Below are 19,260 nucleotides of genomic sequence, written 5' to 3' on the forward strand. Positions count from 1 at the left end.
AGAGTTGCCAGAAACATTGCTGGAAACATTGCACAAGAAAGAGAAGTGAGAAGAATTTCATTTATATTTTTTTTAAGTTGTTTAGCATATACCAGGACAAATATTGCTCAGAAATTTCCATTTGTCCTTCGTTATTAAATATACATCAATCAACGTCAATAAAATAAGAATAACTTTTAACCTGCAGCAGATAAAAAATAAGTATTTCCCCAGGTAGCAAATAAACCAAAGTTTCATATTTTTTCTTTTCTCAAGAAAATCTAACCAAATTGAAAGCACTCTACATATACAAGTAGTATGTGTTTGAGCACGTATTAAAAAAACTTTGAAATGCCCAAAAGAATTTCCAAGTTTTGTTAGTGTACAATAAGGGACTTATGCCTATACCTAAGTAAACACAATTTATTAAGAACATATACACAAGTTGTAGTGTCAAAAGCGTCATACTTACCGTCGACAAGCCAAACAAACTTGAGCTCAGTTTTAAACAAGAATGACGTCTGAACACACTGTCAAACTGAGTTCGTGAATTCGTGACAGGCGCAAATGAAATTTTGTAAATATGTCAGCTATGCGTTCACGTTATGCATATCTACATACATAATAGTATACACACTTACATACATACATTACATTATATATGTATATCTATATACAATATATAGTTTATATATAGGGAACACTTAACCCCCAAAGGAAAAATATTTTAAAACAACCTTAGTGGAAAATTGTGAAGAGTGAAATGGCAAAGCGTTCTGCGCAACAATTAAAATTTTGAAGGAATTGGAAAAAATTTTTATCTCAACTAATATGATAAGTTTGACGCCTTCGCAAACTACTGATGTAGTAAAAAGAAAATAAGTATAACTTACAAAGACATTTTAAATGGAAAAATCAAAGAGACCTTCTTTGTAATGTCAACAATTTGTATTCTTGCTTTGGATGTAAAGACAGTAAAAAAATTATATTTATAAAAATGCGAAAAATTTATATGCTTTTGGAACCGTTAAAATAAAAAAGTAAGATCTTTTTTTGTTTTTTAAGATAAAACTGACACTTCGGTGGATGGCAGCGAAAAAATCAACAAGGGAAATAACGTATACTATATATACATACGGGTTTATAAGAAGTTTCCATCCGATCCATATTTACGTTGGACTTTTTCATCTCAGGTTTTTCCAGCCAGCCCAAAAATATCAATATTGTCTTTTGAATAACAAACGGCAGTTCTAACGGAAGCACTTTCTTCAGTTGTCATATGGCAACTAAAGCAAACCTACAAAGTAAATATACCACAAGCGTTCATAGATAGCATTTTTGCTAACAACACACCTGTGCACACAATAATTCAAAGCTGGCTTATCAGGCAACCATACATTCATATACAAGAGTATATTCATAATATCTTAAATTTACTAGAACCAAAAATAATATTATGTACAATTATATAATATACCCGCTGAAAACTTTTTCGAGGTACAAACTATTACTTCATATGTGGAAATAATAATCTTTAATGTATTAAATCGGACATTTTTTTAATTGTCTTAATTAAGGCTTCAGCAATTCGAATATCTTCCATAATTATAAAATTATAATCTGCTTTAGACCTTTAGTCCTTGTAAAGGGTGTTTTTTAGACGTGATTTGCCATTTCGTGATGAACAGGCTTACTTAGGAACAACATTCGGTGAATGGACCCGAAACGTGATGACCATCAATCCCGATTTTGACAAGAAAATTTTGGAAACAACAATCTTTACATTCTAAATGTTTTATTTTCTATTAAACATTTTCTGGAAGATTTGGGAAAACATATAAAGTGGACCTGAAGGTTTATTACCTTTAATTGCACTTATAATATGGATACAGCAGTAGCAGTTAAAGTTATTTATTTACAATTAAAGTTTTGAAGCTTTTGCTAAAACAGCGAAGAGTCAACGAGTCCTTTAGCTCTTTAATCCACTTGTCATATTTTTGAACCGAAAGTTTTTTTAGTAGGCGATATGATAATTAAAATATTTAATCATTCAAAAGGTAGAACTTAAATTACTCAAAAAAATTATATTTGAGAAATACACAAATATTATCAAACCAACATCCTTTCGAATTATTTCAAGTGGTGCCCAAGATACTGAGTACAATCCAGATCAAAGACTAACTTAAATATTTCTTATCAACTGAAAAGTTATGTCCATTCACACCTGTTTATTGTTTCTTAAGTCAAAAAATTAAATCAACACGACAGCAGTTATACTCATTTACTAGTATTCTACTATCCATATTAGGAATAACTTTTTTATCTGTAATCAAAAATTTTGAAATTTCGAGTTCTGCCACTTTTGTGTTTAAATACATACATATATCAGCTTTTAATTCCGAGCGTTATATGGTTTTAAGTACCAACTTTACTATAAAATACAACCAATGCTTCGAGTAAAACACATTTGCAATATTTTCTTCGCCTAAACACGACGTGTATTTGCGATAGTAATTAGAAATGGTGACTCTGAAGTTTGCTCTTTTAACTGTTTGTGCTGTATGCGCATTCCTTTCACTACCGAATGAGGTAAAATTGAAAAACAGTTGTTTTTGAGAGTAAAATTATACATTTATATCGTCACATTTTTTTTTATTTTTTTATTTTCAATTAATTTAGTCCTTAGCTTTTGGTGAAGCTACTACGCTCAGTGGTGACGAATTGACAGCTGCTGTAGGTACTCTTGAGCTGGCTTTAAGTAAATTGAGTACTGGAGATGGTCCCAGTTATAAGTAAGTTCCCCAAACGCTTCTAAAATAAATCAAATTTCATTGTTTTTGTTTTCAATTAAATGGTATACAAATCATTTATTATATCTCTAATTGAAAATCATTTACAAAAAAAGCTTTTCTTCTTTGTGCTTAATATTTAAACTGAAAACTAGGATTTCAAAGGTGAACTCAGCCAGCAAGCAAGTAGTGGCCGGCATTTCGTACAGGTATAATGTGGATCTCACTGATGAAGATAAGAATGTTAAGAATTGCAATGTTCAAATCTGGTCGCGACAGTGGTTGAAAAACGGCAATCAAGTTACAGTCGTTTGCAGTGGTGCAAATGCGGTTAAGTTTAATTATTAAAACTGGCAAATATACTAGAGCTTTAATAAATTACCAAATAAAACCGATATCTCACTTGAAGAAATCTCAAATATGTGTTTGTATCAAGATTCGTTTACATACTTTATAAGTTAGTGCTGTGTTACTGTCAGCAAAAACATATTATTCTGATGGAAAAACTATAAACTAAGCACTGAAACAAAATATACTTGTAGAAGTGTAATTTGGCACAGAGGATTGCAGTAGCAAGGAGCGCTTGTGGGCTGATAATCACATATCCTAGGACCTGCTCTACCGATTGCTACCGGTGCAACACATTCCTCTAAGATTCTTATTTCCCTGTGCGAAATCGGACTGCTACCTTGTCTGTGGGTAGTAGGAACACAATTTTAAATTCCACTTGATTCGTTTATTTTTCAGTATACAAATGAATAGCAATAATACAATAATCCCTTTAGAGTATTCCACTTTATGACCAAAAATTGTTAGAACCCAATAAAAACTGTTCAAGCCCCTAGGTTTGTATCCCAGTACCTATAGCTGACCGCAAATATTGGTCAATGTATGAGATATAAAACTGAAATTTAGGAGTAATCTTTTCTTAACAATGGTATGTCTGTGTGTCAGGAATGGGTTGAATCTTGTTAATTCTTCCCTTAGCTCCTATGTACCTTACTTAAGGATTTTCGAACTTGCAGGTAAACTTATTATGAAGATTTTCGAACTTCGAGGTGACTTTGTACTGCACATATCGGCCAATATGTGAGTTATCCCAATGAAAATAAGAGAGCGTGTTTTTCTCATAACAGTGTGTCTTTTTGCCTAAAATAGATAAATTTGAGCGAAAACTTGGCCTAGCCCCTCTATAACTAATATCAGGATTTTCGAACATTCGGCTGACTTTACTCTATATGATTGGTTTTACACCTGAAAGTATTTCACCGGCTTTGATTTATGCTAGTTACAAGCGTATAAAATGTTTGTTTGCACCCGAACTTAGCCCTTCCTTACTTACTGTATACGTCTGTATACTGATATATATATATAGAGGTATACCTAAAGTGAAGCTGATGAACCTTCATAATTTTATTAGCGCCTGTCACGAATTCACGAACTCAGTTTGTTGTTTATTCAGCTTGTCGACGGTAAGTATCACGCTTTTGAACCCACAATTTGTGTATATTTTCTTAATAATTTACTTACATAGATATAGGTACAAGTCAAAACTTGGAATTTTCTTTTGGGCATTTCAAAGTTTCTACAATGCAAGTTCAATCTGTGCTATATGTAGAGTGCTTAAAATTTGGTTAGCTTTTCTTGAGAAAAGAAAATATATGAAATTTTAGTTTATTTGTTACCTAGGGAAATACTTATTTTTTATCCGCTGCAGGTTATAAGTTATTCTTATTTTATTGACGTTGACTGATGCATATTTAATAAGAAAGGACTACTAAACATTTCTGCGCAACATTTTTATTCTTATACTATACTAAACAATCGCATATACATATATATTCTACACATAACTTAAAAAAAATATAAATTAAATTCTTCTCACTTCTCTTTCTTGTGCAATGTTTCCAGCAATGTTTCTGGCAACTCTTAACTTCAACAGATTAGAATTTTCATCCCTCCGTCCTATCAAACTTTTCGCTGAGCTGACCATTTTGCACAGGAACCATTTAATTTCCGGCACATACTTAGGAACTTGTAAAAGGCGCATTATTTGCCCTAAAGAAAACAATCAAATTATCATATATCATAACTTTGAGCGTTTTGGGTACACTTCAACATCAGAATGAAAAATTTCACAACTTTGTATTGCTAAAGCCAGTTTCAGGCAAGCAACACACCACTGCTTACCGCTTTAAGGCATTCAACTTTTGCCTTTTTTCTGTATTTATAAGAATTTTGAGTAAATAATGTTTATATCATTGATGGCTTACATGTTTACAAATGTTATGACGCGCATGCTTTAATGTTACTTTTATTAAGAACAATTGCAGAAATTTAACGGTTGTTTATTATGGGAAAGATATTTTTATAGTTACACAGCGCTTATGTAATTATCTTGGCGTTGCAGCCGATAAGAATATGTACAAAAAAATTTCCCATTATTGGTAGACCAATGCTGTCTAGTTTACAAAAACGAAACTGCAACGAAAATATTAATATTTTTGTTAATAACGCAATAACGCAATGAACTTCTACTGTGTGTTATTGCTTAGTCGAAAATAAATCTAAACGTAAACGGTCGACAAACATCCATAATATTATATTTGTTGGGAAAAAATAGTAAGACTTTTTAATTTAAATTTCGCGCAAAAAACCCAGTCGTCGAAATATTTTTTTTTCTAGGTTTGTGCGACTGTCAGTGACACCTATCTCATACGTATCATCAAAATAATTATTAGTCTTTAGTATATGCATGTCTTTCTGTGGTACATAAAGTGCATTCGATTTTTACAACGAGTGAAATTATTCAACAAAAAAGTTCCATTAAATTTTGTGTGCGGAATTTATGATGCCGAAACGTTTAGAATGTTGAAAAGGCCTTCGGTAATAATTTTTTGTCGCGAGCAAGTGTTTTTTGATTAGTACAAATTATTCAAAAAGGGTCGAACGCGTTGACGAAGAACTACGTCCAGGACGGCCATCAACATCAATTAGTGATCAAAACGTCAACGAAATAAAGGAAGAGGTACTTGAGAATCGATGATTAACAATCAGTCTCACTGGCATCGTTGGAATATCGGAAGGAACAGTAAAACTCATTTTGAAAGATCATTCGAGCCTAAGAAAAGTAAATGAGCGGTTGGTTCCAAAATCACTAATTTTTTTTTCGAAAAACAGCGTCGCTTTAACGTCTGTGAAACATTGCCTTCTGAATACCACGATGTCATGAAACGTTGAGTCGTGGATCTATGCTTACGATCCGGAAAAAGACAATCAATCGGCCGAATATCGTGGAGAAAGTGAGCTGAAGCCGAAAAAAACACGTCAAAGCAGGTCAAAAATGTAAATTGTATTATCGAATTGTTCACATTTTCACTGCGAATATCTATTGATGCGCGTCGTTTGCGCGTTCATTCGCAAGAGCGACCGAATTCCTTCGGACAACTTGAAGATATAAATCAATGTGGGTTTTAACCCATAAATGCAATCCACATAAACTTACAAAATTTTATACGAAATAAAATCTACATCAACGATGACAAGAGAGCCAGAGAGTTTTGAAGTAGTCGCGAAGTAAGCAAGACGCTCGACGAAAAGACGTGATCAACAATTCTATTAACTTTTCTTTAAATCTTTAATCTAAATTGTAAATCATTTTTAAATAACTTTTACTCTTAATTAAAACTTTGTAAAATCTAAAACTATTCGTTTACTTATTGATTAAACGGATTATACAAGCGTGAGTAAAAGCCCTACAATAATGCAAATTTCTGTAAGAGTAAACGATTGGATATTTTAAATTTTCCAATACTAAGTAGAGATATTGAAGCTGGCAAATAGGTTTAACAATTCCAACCTTTATTTTTAGTGATTTCGATTAAATTCCAGTGTTTTCAAAGTAAGTTGTGTATATTTTTCCAACCAAACTATCGGTTGTGTTGTTGCATTAACCATAAGCAAACAATGTTGCTGCTGGCAACAAATACACAAAACCGAATTGAAAGCACGGAATTGTAACTTTTATAGCAAAGTAAAAAGTTTTTCAATTCCATTTTCAACTCAGAACTATTTCCACTTATATGACTGCCTGCAATATAAAAGTTATGTACGTTACTGTAAAATATTTTGCTTATCTCTAAGCCTTTCACGTTTGTTGCGTGCACACAAAGTCTACAATATTGACTGTTTATGCAGAAGTTTTTCAACAACGTCGATAAAACTATTGCCAAAATATTTCACATACACTTAAATGTTGATTTTGTGTAGGCTTTTGGATGTTTACTTTACTCGTGCTCATTCACCGTAACCTCAAAACACTCATTGTGGTGAAATATATTACTGTCACTTTCGGCGTACAAATAGGCGATTTCTCAGAATGTAAAAAAGTTGTAAATAGTTACATACATGCAAACACGCATGAAATTGGGCATAAAAAGTGAATTTACACTCAACCCTATTTGGCGTGACATAGCTACGTTAAAAGGTAGGTAAATGGGGGTAAGGGAATTATTGGCTCGATTCAACCCATTTTCCACATACAAACATACCATTGCCAGAGCAGGATTATCCCTTAATTTCATTTATATATGTATCTCACTCATTGTCCAATATTTTCGATCAAAAGTCAACTATGGTATCGAGGGGCTTGATCATTTCTGAGGCTTGAATATTTCTGGTTGGATTTTTGATCATACTTGTAAGATGGCTTACACTAAAGGCATTATTCGTGCGAAGTTTTATCCTGTTATTGTAATTGATTCTTAATGTGCCTACTGGAAAGTTAAAAAGTCAAGTGGAATTTAAAATTGTGCTATATGGGCAGTAGGCGTCGCTGGCAGTGGTCCGATTACGCCCATCAACGAAATCGTAATTTATTTTGTACTAAGGAACCCACATACAAAGTTTCAACTTTTATCGTAAATCTGAACATTTAAATATATGTATTTAAGCCTTCATTATCTATCTCGATTAGTTTTAGGTGATACGTATAACCGTTAGGTGAACAAAACTATGTATTATACTCTGTAGCAACATGTTGCAAGAGTATAAAAATATGTGAATCATATGTTGGCCCTTCTGAGCAACCTATTTCCTAAGCCTAAAAGCAAAATGTATTCATGCTTACACATTGCCTACTTAAGTGCATTTACTCTTACTTTTACTGACATCGACAACATCCGCACTTAAGCCACCACTTATTGAACATGTAGGAGTAATTCCACCACAGTAACTTTTGCTGTTTCCTGCTGTCATTTTTGACTCAAATGGGTGTTGCACTTCAGCAACTTTATGTATATATATACGTATATACTATATACTACATATATATTCTCAGAAATCACATAATACTATATATAAGTGCCTACTTATTTGTGTATGTTTACTACACACACTACTACTTATAGTAACTGTACTATTATCTACTTTCATATATAAGTATATTCTTCAAAAATATCGCCTGCGTTGACTATGGCTTACGATATAATGCAATGCTTGTATATATGTACGTATAACAGTTCATATTATATATCACGTATACGTCATGGTGGCACATCTGATAAATGTTGAAAATTGCTAATTATATTCTAAGCTGCACTGATCATTAGAAATATTAATTAACTATTAATCATAATTAGATAATCACTAAGTTCTAATTACAGATTATTACATCAACTAGAATGGAACGGTTAGAATAATAAACTAATCGTTGAAACTCATATTTTGGCTACTTTTATTTAGTTTTTATTGTTTATAATGATAATCTATATAACAAAAATCTTTTTGTAAAGTGCCTGCTTTAGCAATTTTACAAAATTAATTAAATTAGTCCAACCTTCTTTTTCAATTTTGTCAATAATGAAGCAGACTTTGAAGAGACTTCGTGCGATTTATTGCATTTATCAGCAGCAAATATTCTAATTCTGCCTTGGCTTGGATATGTAATAAAAATGAAGATATGTGTTCAAATATCATTGAACATGCTTATTTCTATGCAAAGCCGAAATTCTACTAAATATAAATATCTATTTATATATTAATAAACATACATACATATGTATGTATTGACATAAACATAGCCATGCATTTACATGCAATGCGCATTCAATAAAAATAAAAATGTATGCAGACACATGACATAAATTTAGAGAAGAGATAAGTTTATCACACACACACACATATGTATCAAAAACAACCCCATGTCCAGCACCCATTTTAAATATATTTGCAATACATTAAAATAACACATACAGATATATTTAGTTATTTAAGATAGCTTTTTAAAATTTGTTATAATTCAAGAAAACTCAGCCCTTCCAAATTTTTCAGATTTGTCAAAAAACAATCTTTGAAAAGATTTGTTTTTTAATTTATTTTATTTCCCCACCAGTAAGGTAAAAGAAAATTTAAAAATAAAAATTTCAAATAAATAGTGTATAGTATCACTTATTGATGTTCAGTATGAATGATTTACATTTATTTTTTTTTATAAATTTAAATAAAAACCTTTATTAAAATATGCCACCACCCATTTTAATATATATTTACTATATTTTTTTAAGAAAAAAAAATTATTTGTGTTTGATATGTTTACTTTTATTTATATTAAGGCTTTTGTCATTATTAAAGACATAAGAAAACTCAGCCTCTGTAATTTTTTTATGCCTTTGACAATGAAAACAGTTAATAGTGCAACTTTGTTTGTCGGCAATTTGGTATAATTAGCTCAGTTCCATTTTTACTATGTCTGAATTTATTGAAGAAAGAATAAGTTATTCGTGATCATTTCGCCACATTTTCAACTAATATCGTGCCGCAACCACCGCATTCGCCTGATTTACCATCGTGTAACTTCTGGCTATTCAGCAAATTCACATGACCACTCCGAGCAGTGGCCAGTACGTCAGGCACTCACTCCGGGACAAAAAAACGTTACCAGTGAACCTCTAGTTGATCCCAAAAAGGTATTACTACCACCTTTGCATATTAAATTGAGTTTAATGAAGAATTTTGGCAGACAATGGACAGAAATGGAAGAGGGTTCTTGTATCTGATGCAAAAATTAAGGAGGGCATATTTGTGGGTCCGCAAATAAGAGAACTAATGAAAGATGAAACATTTGAGGAAATGCTCAATGAAATTGAAATACGAGCCTGGAGTGCCTTTAAAAACGTTGTTAAAAATTTTCTTGGAATGTGAAAGTTGACAATTACAAAGATCTTGTCACTGAACTATTTACTGCCTATAAAAAAATGGTTGCAACATGTCCCTAAAAATTCACTTTCTGGACTCCCGTCTGAATTTTCCCCGAAAATTAAAGTGTAATTAAGAGTAAGCGACGAACATGAGGAACGGTTCCACCAAGTCATTTCTGCTATGGAGAAACGATGCCAAGGAAAGTGGAGTGCCAGTTTGCTTGCCGATTTCTCCTGGACATTGTTAAGGGATACTTCAAAATTAAAATATCGTCGAAAAACATCGACAGTAACAATTTAAGGTACTCTTTGGTTAATAAAATAATACAACAATAATATATCTATCGCTTTTTTTTAAACAAACATGTATATAATTTAAATTTTACCATAAAATTGGAACTTTGATGTGTGTCTGATAGATGTGAGAATATTATTTTCTATTAAACCGGTATAATAATAGTATAAATGTAGTATAATATTCAATGAACACAATCTTTCTTTATTTGCAAAGAATGTATGCCATTAATTTCAGCAACGACAAGTTAAGATTCAATTTGGATTTTGATAATAAAACTGATGATTTTGGATTTTTCCTCATTATGTAAATATAACCTAACGTAGAATGAATAGAACAAGACGGTTCGTGCACGCAAGAAGATCTATAGTGGAGGAAACAGCTGTCTATAACTTAACGCGTAGCAACAACCTCCAAAAATTAGCTCTAATTAAACCTATACGGCCCCCTTATTAGACCATTAACGTTTTGTACTCATGTGTTGCCCACATTTGCGGTATGAACACATAATAATAATGTGTGTAGTATCTACCTGTTTGGCGACATCAGAACATCTTATTATATTTTAGATTATTGCGTATTCAATACAGACATCTACCTACGAATATGCGAGTACATGAATATATTTGAGTATGTATGCTATATACGAGTGTGCTGAGTTCGTCAGGGTCTCACTAGTCAAGTGTGCATGCATGTAGTGTCACACATGCACACAACCGTAATTAGTTTTGGTAGACCTTATTAAGTGCGTTGAACATCTTCAACTATCTTGTCAAGCACTTGTGTGTTGGGAAATTCTACCCTTGACTTTTTTAGCATTCTGCGCGAGTAACTTGGTTAATTAATTTGGTTATAAAGTTTCCTTAAATATAATTATAACTCTCTTGTTTAGTGTTTTTGAAGTTGAGTTATTTTATTTTAGTGTTTAAATTGAAGAATCTTTATTTGCGCCACATCATACCTATTTCTTGACTGTAAAATTTTAAATTTGATATCTGTTCAAGTCTTACAGACCATCATGTTTAATTAGTAGGGGACTCTATTTAATATTAATGGGATACAATTTTTATAGCAATCGTAACATTTTTTATTATGTGTGTATACGTTTCCGTATGTGTATGAGTATGGTGGTACGAAAAAATGGTGGGATTAAGTCAACTTAAAAGGTAAAGAGCAAAGAAATAAAATTTCATAAACATTAATGATATGTGAGTGTTATAGCAATTACGTGTTAAGCTTAGACAAAGGACATAATTAATATCATTATGTTAATTTTTTTGGGGTATAAAACGAAAAAAGTTAGACACATTCTGAGAAGAAGAAATTTCACATAATATGTAAAATAATTTTGGTATGAGAAAGGAAACCAAAACCACTTAGTTACAAGTTCGGTATGTGAATGATTTCATACCAGTAGATTTACAAGTATCAACTCCCATCTGGCTGATATTAAGTGTTTTGCTCTTTAATGGACAGGGTGTACGTATCACCTAAAACTAAGCGAGAGAGATATAGGATTAGAAATATATAAATGATCAGGATGACGAGAAAAGCTGAAATCCGATTGACTGACTGTCTGCCCGTCCGTCCGTTCTCTAGTACAAAAAAAATTACGAGTTCGTAGATGGACGTAATCGGACCACTGCCATGCCCACGCCATTAATCGAAAACCTATTAAGGGCCATAACTAAGCAGCAAATTAAGATATAAAACTCTAATTGCACAGGGGATCACGGTAGTAAAAGGCATCTGAGGAAAAAAATTTTAAAAAGTGGGTGTGGCACCTTTTATAAGTTTAATGTACATATCTCCTAAACTACTAAAATTACAACAACCAAATTCACACAGCATAATTATTATATCCTATAAACACTGCGAAAATGGATGAAATCGGATGTTAACTCCACTCACTCCCCATATAACGGTACTATTAAAAACTACGTAAAACGCGATAAGTCAATACCTGATCACGCCAGAGACGTTAAATTTTTCCTCCGAGACTGTAATAGAAGCCTTTATGGGTATCGGTGTGAAAATTAGATGATGGGCGTGGCGACGTCCACTTTTTGGTAAAATTCTCCTATCTCGGGACTCGATTGACCGATTTCGACAAATATTAGTTCATGGCACTCTTTTCATATTTCTACAACACAGTACGAAAATGGACGAAACCAGATAAGAGACATTTTACATATTGCCCAATTTTATTCTCTAACTTTTCAGTACGCAAATCAAGAAGCAATTTGTATAATGAGATAAAACTCTGCATGAATAATTCCTTCAAAGTTTGCCACCTTATGACCAAGCCTTTAGATATCGAATAAGTGGACCCCAGTATCTATAGTTGACTTTTCACCGAATATATCGGTCACTGTGTGAGATATAAAATTGAAATTTAGACGGAAACCTTTACTGGCAATAGTATTTCTGTATATAAAAAAATAGGTTGAATCGGGTCAATACTTCTTGGAGTTCCTACTTACATAATATAAGTAATTTTGAACTTCCAGGTGACAATGTCGTGGATATACATATCAATCAATCTTTGAGTTATCTCAATGAAATTTTCGGAAAGTATTTTACTTATAACAATATATTGCGGTGCCTAAAATAGATAAATTTGGGTGAAAATTTGACCTACCCCTCATATAACTATTACCAGGATTTTCGAACATCCGGCTGACTTTATGAAACCCAGAGTATGTTATTAGTATGTGGATTGAAAATAGTTAATCTTTAATTAAGGTAAAATAAAATCGGGTTGATACTAGCCCAACTCATATACTACATACGTATAATGATTTTCGATTTTCTGACAAATCGAATGCCGAATTTGTCGGTCAGTGTGTGAGTTATATAGAGTATTTATAATATTACCTAGATTCCGATCCTCTGGTTGCCGTTTTGCATCTTAAGGTATTTACCTGGCGTAGATTATTGCAACATCCTATCATCGACTCGGACCATTATCTTGTTGCAGCCAAGATTCGCACCCGCCTCTGTGCAGCAAAAAGCACACGTCAACAAACACAAGGAAGGTTCGACGTCGAGAAGCTGCAATCACAACAGAAAGCCGAACGATTTTCTACTCGGCTTGCACTCCTGCTCTCTGAGAGCACTCGTCAACAACTCGGTATAAGGGAACTGTGGGACGGCATTTCAAACTCCTTACGTACAGCTGCTTCCGAAACCATTGGTCTTCGGAAAATGTAAAAGAGCTGGTTCGACGAGGAGTGCCGTGTCGCAGCGGAGAGAAAACAGGCTGCCTACCTCGCAACGTAACGATCGACCACAACACGTGCGGGATGGGATAGATACCGAGAGTTGAAGAGGGAAGCGGGACGCATTTGCCGACAGAAAAAGAAAGAGGCCGAAATGCGTGAGTATGAAGAGCTTGATAAGCTGGCCGACAGGAGTAACGCTCGAAAATTCTACGAAAAAATGCGGCGGCTTACACAAGGTTTCAAAACCGAAGCATACTCTTGTAGAACCCCCAAAGGCGATCTAGTCACCGATTCCCAGAGCATAGTTAAATTATGGAGGGAACACTTCTCCAGCCTGCTGTATGGCAGTGAACGCACAACGCCAGGAGAAGGCGAATCCGATTCCCCAATCGATGACGATGGAGCAGACGTTCCATTGCCCGACCATGAAAAAGTTCGAATAGCTCGCCTGAAGAACAACAAAGCGGCAGGGGCCGACGGATTGCCGGCCGAGCTATTCAAACACGGCGGCGAAGAACTGATAAGGAGCATGCATCAGCTTCTTTGTAAAATATGGTCGGACGAAAGCATGCCCAACGATTGGAATTTAAGTGTGCTATGCCCAATCCATAAAAAAGGAGACCCCACAATCTGCGCCAACTACCGTGGGATTAGCCTCCTCAACATCGCATATAAGGTTCTATCAAGCGTATTGTGTGAAAGATTAAAGCCCACCGTCAACAAACTGATTGGACCTTATCAGTGTGGCTTCAGACCTCGAAAATCACCAACCGACCAGATATTCACCATGCGCCAAATCTTGGAAAAGACCCGTGAAAGGAGAATCGACACACACCACCTCTTCGTCGATTTCAAAGCTGCTTTCGACAGCAGGAAAAGGAGCTACCTTTATGCCGCAATGTCTGAATTTGGTATCCCCGCAAAACTAATACGGCTATGTAAACTGACGTTGAGCAACACCAAAAGCTCCGTCAGGATCGGGAAGAACCTCTCCGAGCCGATCGATACCAAACGAGGTTTCAGACGAGGCGACTCCCTATCGTGCGACTTCTTCAATATGCTGCTGGAGAAAATAATTGGAGCTGCAGAACTAAATCGAGCAGGTACAATCTTTTATAAGAGTATAAAGTTGCTGGCGTATGTCGATGATATAGATGTTGTCCGGATGGACGAAAACTCTCCAGCACTGAAAGTATTCGACGCATTACCCGCCGGGGGAAGCAGAGGAAGAGGAATACCTCCACTCCGTTGGAAGGACCAGGTGGAGAAGGACCTGGCTACGCTTGGAATATCCAATTGGCGCCACGTAGCGAAAAGAAGAAACGACTGGCGTGCTGTTGTTAACTCGGCTATAATCGCGTAAGCGGTGTCTACGCCAATTAAGAAGAAGAACAAGAAGATTATTGCAAATTTCATAACGGTACATATATACTTATGTATCTGCTGCAAGCGTTGAGTTTAAACCGCTTAAATATTAATGAGTTTCCAAAGGTATGAAATTCGTTGGAAAATTGAGATACTTTATGAATATTTTCCACACATGCATTTGGCTTTTTACTGTTGCGTAAGTTACCCCAATAAATATGATTATTTGTTGTTGAGTTAAAATATTATTATCATAATTATTTAAATTACTAATATAACGGAATTATGGTTTGTACATATATAAAAGTTTGCGTATATTGCGAAGTAATTTCCATACTAGAGTGTAGAGCGCTATGAATTCAATTCAATGCAAACTATTCCCATTAACCATATATAGTATATATATACTTGTATATACACATATATAATATATATAAATATTTACGTTGTATTTAACATTGATAACGGTTTTTATGTACTCATAGCTCTATATGAAATTATGAACTCAACATTACTAATTAAACTTTGTTGAAAATATTATAACAGAGAAATTACATATGTAGGTTTCATTTAAAGTCAATTATGCTTAACTCACTTTCTTCTAATTTATGCTAATATCTGACTTTATTCCGATTTTGACTCTGATATCTGTAAATAGAAAATTAGTAAGGAGGATGTTTATGCGATAAATTTGTACAAAATAATTAATTATAGTTTTATGTTAATAAATTTAAGAACTTAAATAATTAACTTTTCTCATCCAGTTAGTCCTGCCCTTAAGCCAAATGTATGTATTAAATTGATGATATTATATATTAATGAGTGTGAAGAGGTATGAAATTCTTTTTAAAATTGGATACTTCATGTGTATATTTCACACAGTATATAGTAACAACATTACATCAATATCCAGTTCTCTAATGCAGAAGATATGTACATCGGTTTCTGTCGATTATAGCTTGTTACGTGTTCATTGTGAGTTTTAGATAGCCATTGTGATGTAACACTTGTTAAAATTCTTAGCACTTACTGATTTTATATCCCATACCCGCAGAAGATTATAAAATTAGTATGCGGTAACACGATAACGAGAGCGAGCGAAGAAAATATACACAAACAATTATACAAAGACAAACTCGTCTTCATGCTTTGTATCTCTAATATGCTGTTTAGACTTCGATGACAAAAACGAAATTGACATTATATTTTTTGCCTCTGACCTTCTGCTGTTCATTCTCTACTTCTGTCTTTTTTAATTTCCGTTGTTAGCGATGCAGACTTTGATGGGACTTCGTGCGTTTTATTGAATTTAAAAGCAAAGAAAACTTGCCTCAAATGAATATTACAAGGTGCGTTTCAAAGTAAACAGGACTTAAAAAAAACAGAACAAATGGTTTTTTGGGCAAAATCAATTTATTTTATTCAAAATAGTCTCCTTCTGCTTCAATACAGCTTTTGCACGGTCCAAAAGCATGTCGAACGAGTGTTTTAGCTCGTTGGCTGGTATGGCCGCCAGTATGCCGGTGCAAGCCTTTTGAATGGCCTTTCATGGGCAAATGCATTGCGTCGATCGATAAGAGGGCGCATTATCATGCAACAAACGCCAACTTTCACCTTCGCGATAATTGGGCCGAACACGTCGAGTACGGCGCACCAAAAGCTTCAAAACTCTAGGGTAGAATACCGCATTAACGTTTTGGCCGGTGGAACAAATTCTTTGTGAACAATACCCTTGGAATCATAAAAACAAATCAGCATTGTCTTCACTTTTGACTTCTCCATGCGCGATTTTTTGGTTACGGTCCGTCCGGTGCCTTCCATTCAGCACTCTGGCATTTCGTTTCGGGATTATATTGGAAACACCACGTTTCGTCACCAGTCACAATATTGTAAAGGAAATTTTTACCCTTTTTCACCACTTTAATGATGTCCTTCGAATGTTGGATTCTGAGCAATTTTGGTCGTCACGGAACAAAGCGTGCACACACCTTTTATAAGCCCAAGTGTTCGGTCAGAATGCGATAAATCGATGTTTTGGAGACGTTCAATTACATTTCCATGAATTTCGATGATGATTTTGGTTGATTTTTGATAAATTCACGCACAGTTTCGATGGAATTTCCAGTGATCACAGATTTTGATTGGCCCATATGTTGATCGTCATTTATCACAACCACTTCGAAAACGTCGAAACCACTTCTGCAATCATATTAATAAACTTGAATCATCAATTGAAACGTTTCGGTAAAAGTTTTACCAATTTTAAAACAAAATTTAATGTTGGCTCTCTGTTCGAAGCTCATTTTCGCACCGATAACATAAACATACTGACACTTAAAACGCAATAACTTCACTTCCAATCCATGAAATATCATGAAATTCTCACTGGACAATCGATAGCAAATTATAACGCACCAGTCGACATATAGATGACGCCACCAGGGGGCGCTAGATTCAAAAAGTCCTGTTTTCTTTGGAAATCACCTTGTAGAAGGAAAAATCACTTCACGGGTATAATTTACAATTTATACAGAGAACATAGAAATTGCTAAACAAAACACAAATTATCATAATGACTTTGTAATTTGTTCGAAAAATGCGAAATTGTCAAAGATATTTTTGGTATCACTGCTAAAGTCCTTACCAAAGTCCAGCCGGCGATGGTTTATTACTTTTTTGTTCTTTATTTGCGTCTGTTTTGTTAATCTTCTTGACAAAAATATATTTCCATCCTATTACACAAACTTTAACAATAACAGAGGTTAACAGTACTATTTGTCTGTCATTTGGTTTCATTTTTCTATTCTGAGAGATTTTACAAGCGAAGCTCATAAGTGGATTTACGTTTTAACAGACTTGACATAATACACTTTTTGTACTTATTATATCTAAAATTTCGGAAAAAATTAAACATCATATTATATACTGATATGATAATGAACTTCAATCTTACTGGCATCAAATGCCTTGCCTTTTACCAGTCAAGTAAAATAACTGAGTGTTTACATAGAAGACTGTTGCAACGACCTCTTCAAATGTCGATAGTTATTTCTTCACCCCACACAATAAGCGCTCGTAAAAGGTCGTATTGTCAACACAGAAAGTTGTGAAAAACGTCCATACAGAGAATTTAAAATTTTGACTCATGTTGATAATCACTCATGTTGATAATTTGTACGGTATAATAAAGAATAAATTTATGGCATTGTAAATATCTCAATAAATTGTCTCTATATGTTCAGCGTTCATATTAATATAGTTAATGAAGAAAATAACTATAGTAAAAAAGAATATTAACTAAATAATAATTAATTATAACTGATGCTTGTAAATTTCACAGTAATTTTTACAAATTCTGTTAAATTATTGAAAGTGGCAACCGATAACCGGCTTACTATAAGTCATGCAGATGGGTAATTTTGAATTTAATAATTTATTACCAGCACAATTTAAAGCGTAACTTGTGCTAATTACTGATTGTCATTAAAGTGAAAAGACTGAAAGACACAAAATACCTGGAAATGTAGATATTATACACTAATACTATAATTTTTCTGATCTAAGGTTGAACGATACCGGAAAATAGTTTAAATAAAGTAGGAGAATAAAATTATCAATATTTTTGAATAAATAGCTGGAAATGTAATAAAGATTACTAAAGTGCGTAATACTCTATAAGTTTTATATATAATTCTTCTAATGTTTTGAGCCAATTCTTATTTTTGAAGTCAGAATGTGGAGAAAGCAAATCAACGGTCGAAAACTCTGAAACTTGATGCATTATCGGAAATTTATTATAAATTGATGACTATAAACATCGTTTGAGATAATAAAAGGTGGAAAAGTTAAATGTATAAAGAGATCTTATAAGTCTTAGTACGATCACTTTAAAATTTAAGGGAAAACCTGTCCCATCGTTTTGTCAATGGTTCTGCTTTGTGGGACATTCACAAAAGTATAAATTTATTTATTTTATTTATTTATTTATAATAATTCATACAACAAAAAGAGTTTTATTATATAAATACATAAACGCAGCACTGGCTAAGAGGCCTTCAGCCGTCTTGTAATTATAACTAGGTGAAAAATTCTAATTGCTAAGGGTTAGTAAAGATGTAAGTTGCTTAAATATATTTTAACAAATCGTTGGTTTTTAAGAATCTATATACAATCATCACGTTTTTATCTGAAGGTTCACTTAGTAGTTTTATGAGATCAATGTTGCCAGAGTTGTGGGCTGTTGGGTGAAGCATCGGACAGAGTGTGAGTAAGTGTTTGATAGAAGCGGTGTCATCGCAAAGAGGGCAAATGTATGGGCTTTTACCAGATAGTAAGTGGGCGTGTGTTATGATAGTGTGTCCAATCCTTAATCGAGTATATGTCTTCATTGCGCTAGTTGGAACTGTTGACGA

General features: G+C 33.7%; 2 protein-coding genes across 10 annotated transcripts in view; one reads left to right on the top strand and one right to left on the bottom strand.

Annotated features, from left to right (window-relative positions):
• Positions 1-19,260, bottom strand: part of LOC126760336 (serine/threonine-protein kinase 32A) — a 225,723-nt gene that overhangs the window by 19,376 nt on the left and 187,087 nt on the right. For 2 of the 9 annotated variants that reach the window (XM_050475919.1, XM_050475958.1), the window contains one exon: positions 15,444-15,496. The exons of the other annotated variants lie outside the window; for them this stretch is intronic. The gene's annotated coding sequence lies outside the window, so the exon portion shown is untranslated. The remainder of the gene's footprint in view (positions 1-15,443; positions 15,497-19,260) is intronic. 9 annotated transcript variants of the gene reach the window in all.
• Positions 2,461-3,187, top strand: LOC126760531 (sarcocystatin-A-like). Its single transcript, XM_050476233.1, has 3 exons — positions 2,461-2,568; positions 2,659-2,771; positions 2,924-3,187. Exons 1-3 carry the CDS (start codon positions 2,500-2,502, stop codon positions 3,114-3,116), a joined length of 375 nt encoding a protein of 124 aa, XP_050332190.1. The 5' UTR covers positions 2,461-2,499; the 3' UTR covers positions 3,117-3,187.

The sequence above is a fragment of the Bactrocera neohumeralis genome, chromosome 2 (genome assembly GCF_024586455.1).
Source record: "Bactrocera neohumeralis isolate Rockhampton chromosome 2, APGP_CSIRO_Bneo_wtdbg2-racon-allhic-juicebox.fasta_v2, whole genome shotgun sequence".
Taxonomy (NCBI): domain Eukaryota; kingdom Metazoa; phylum Arthropoda; class Insecta; order Diptera; family Tephritidae; genus Bactrocera; species Bactrocera neohumeralis.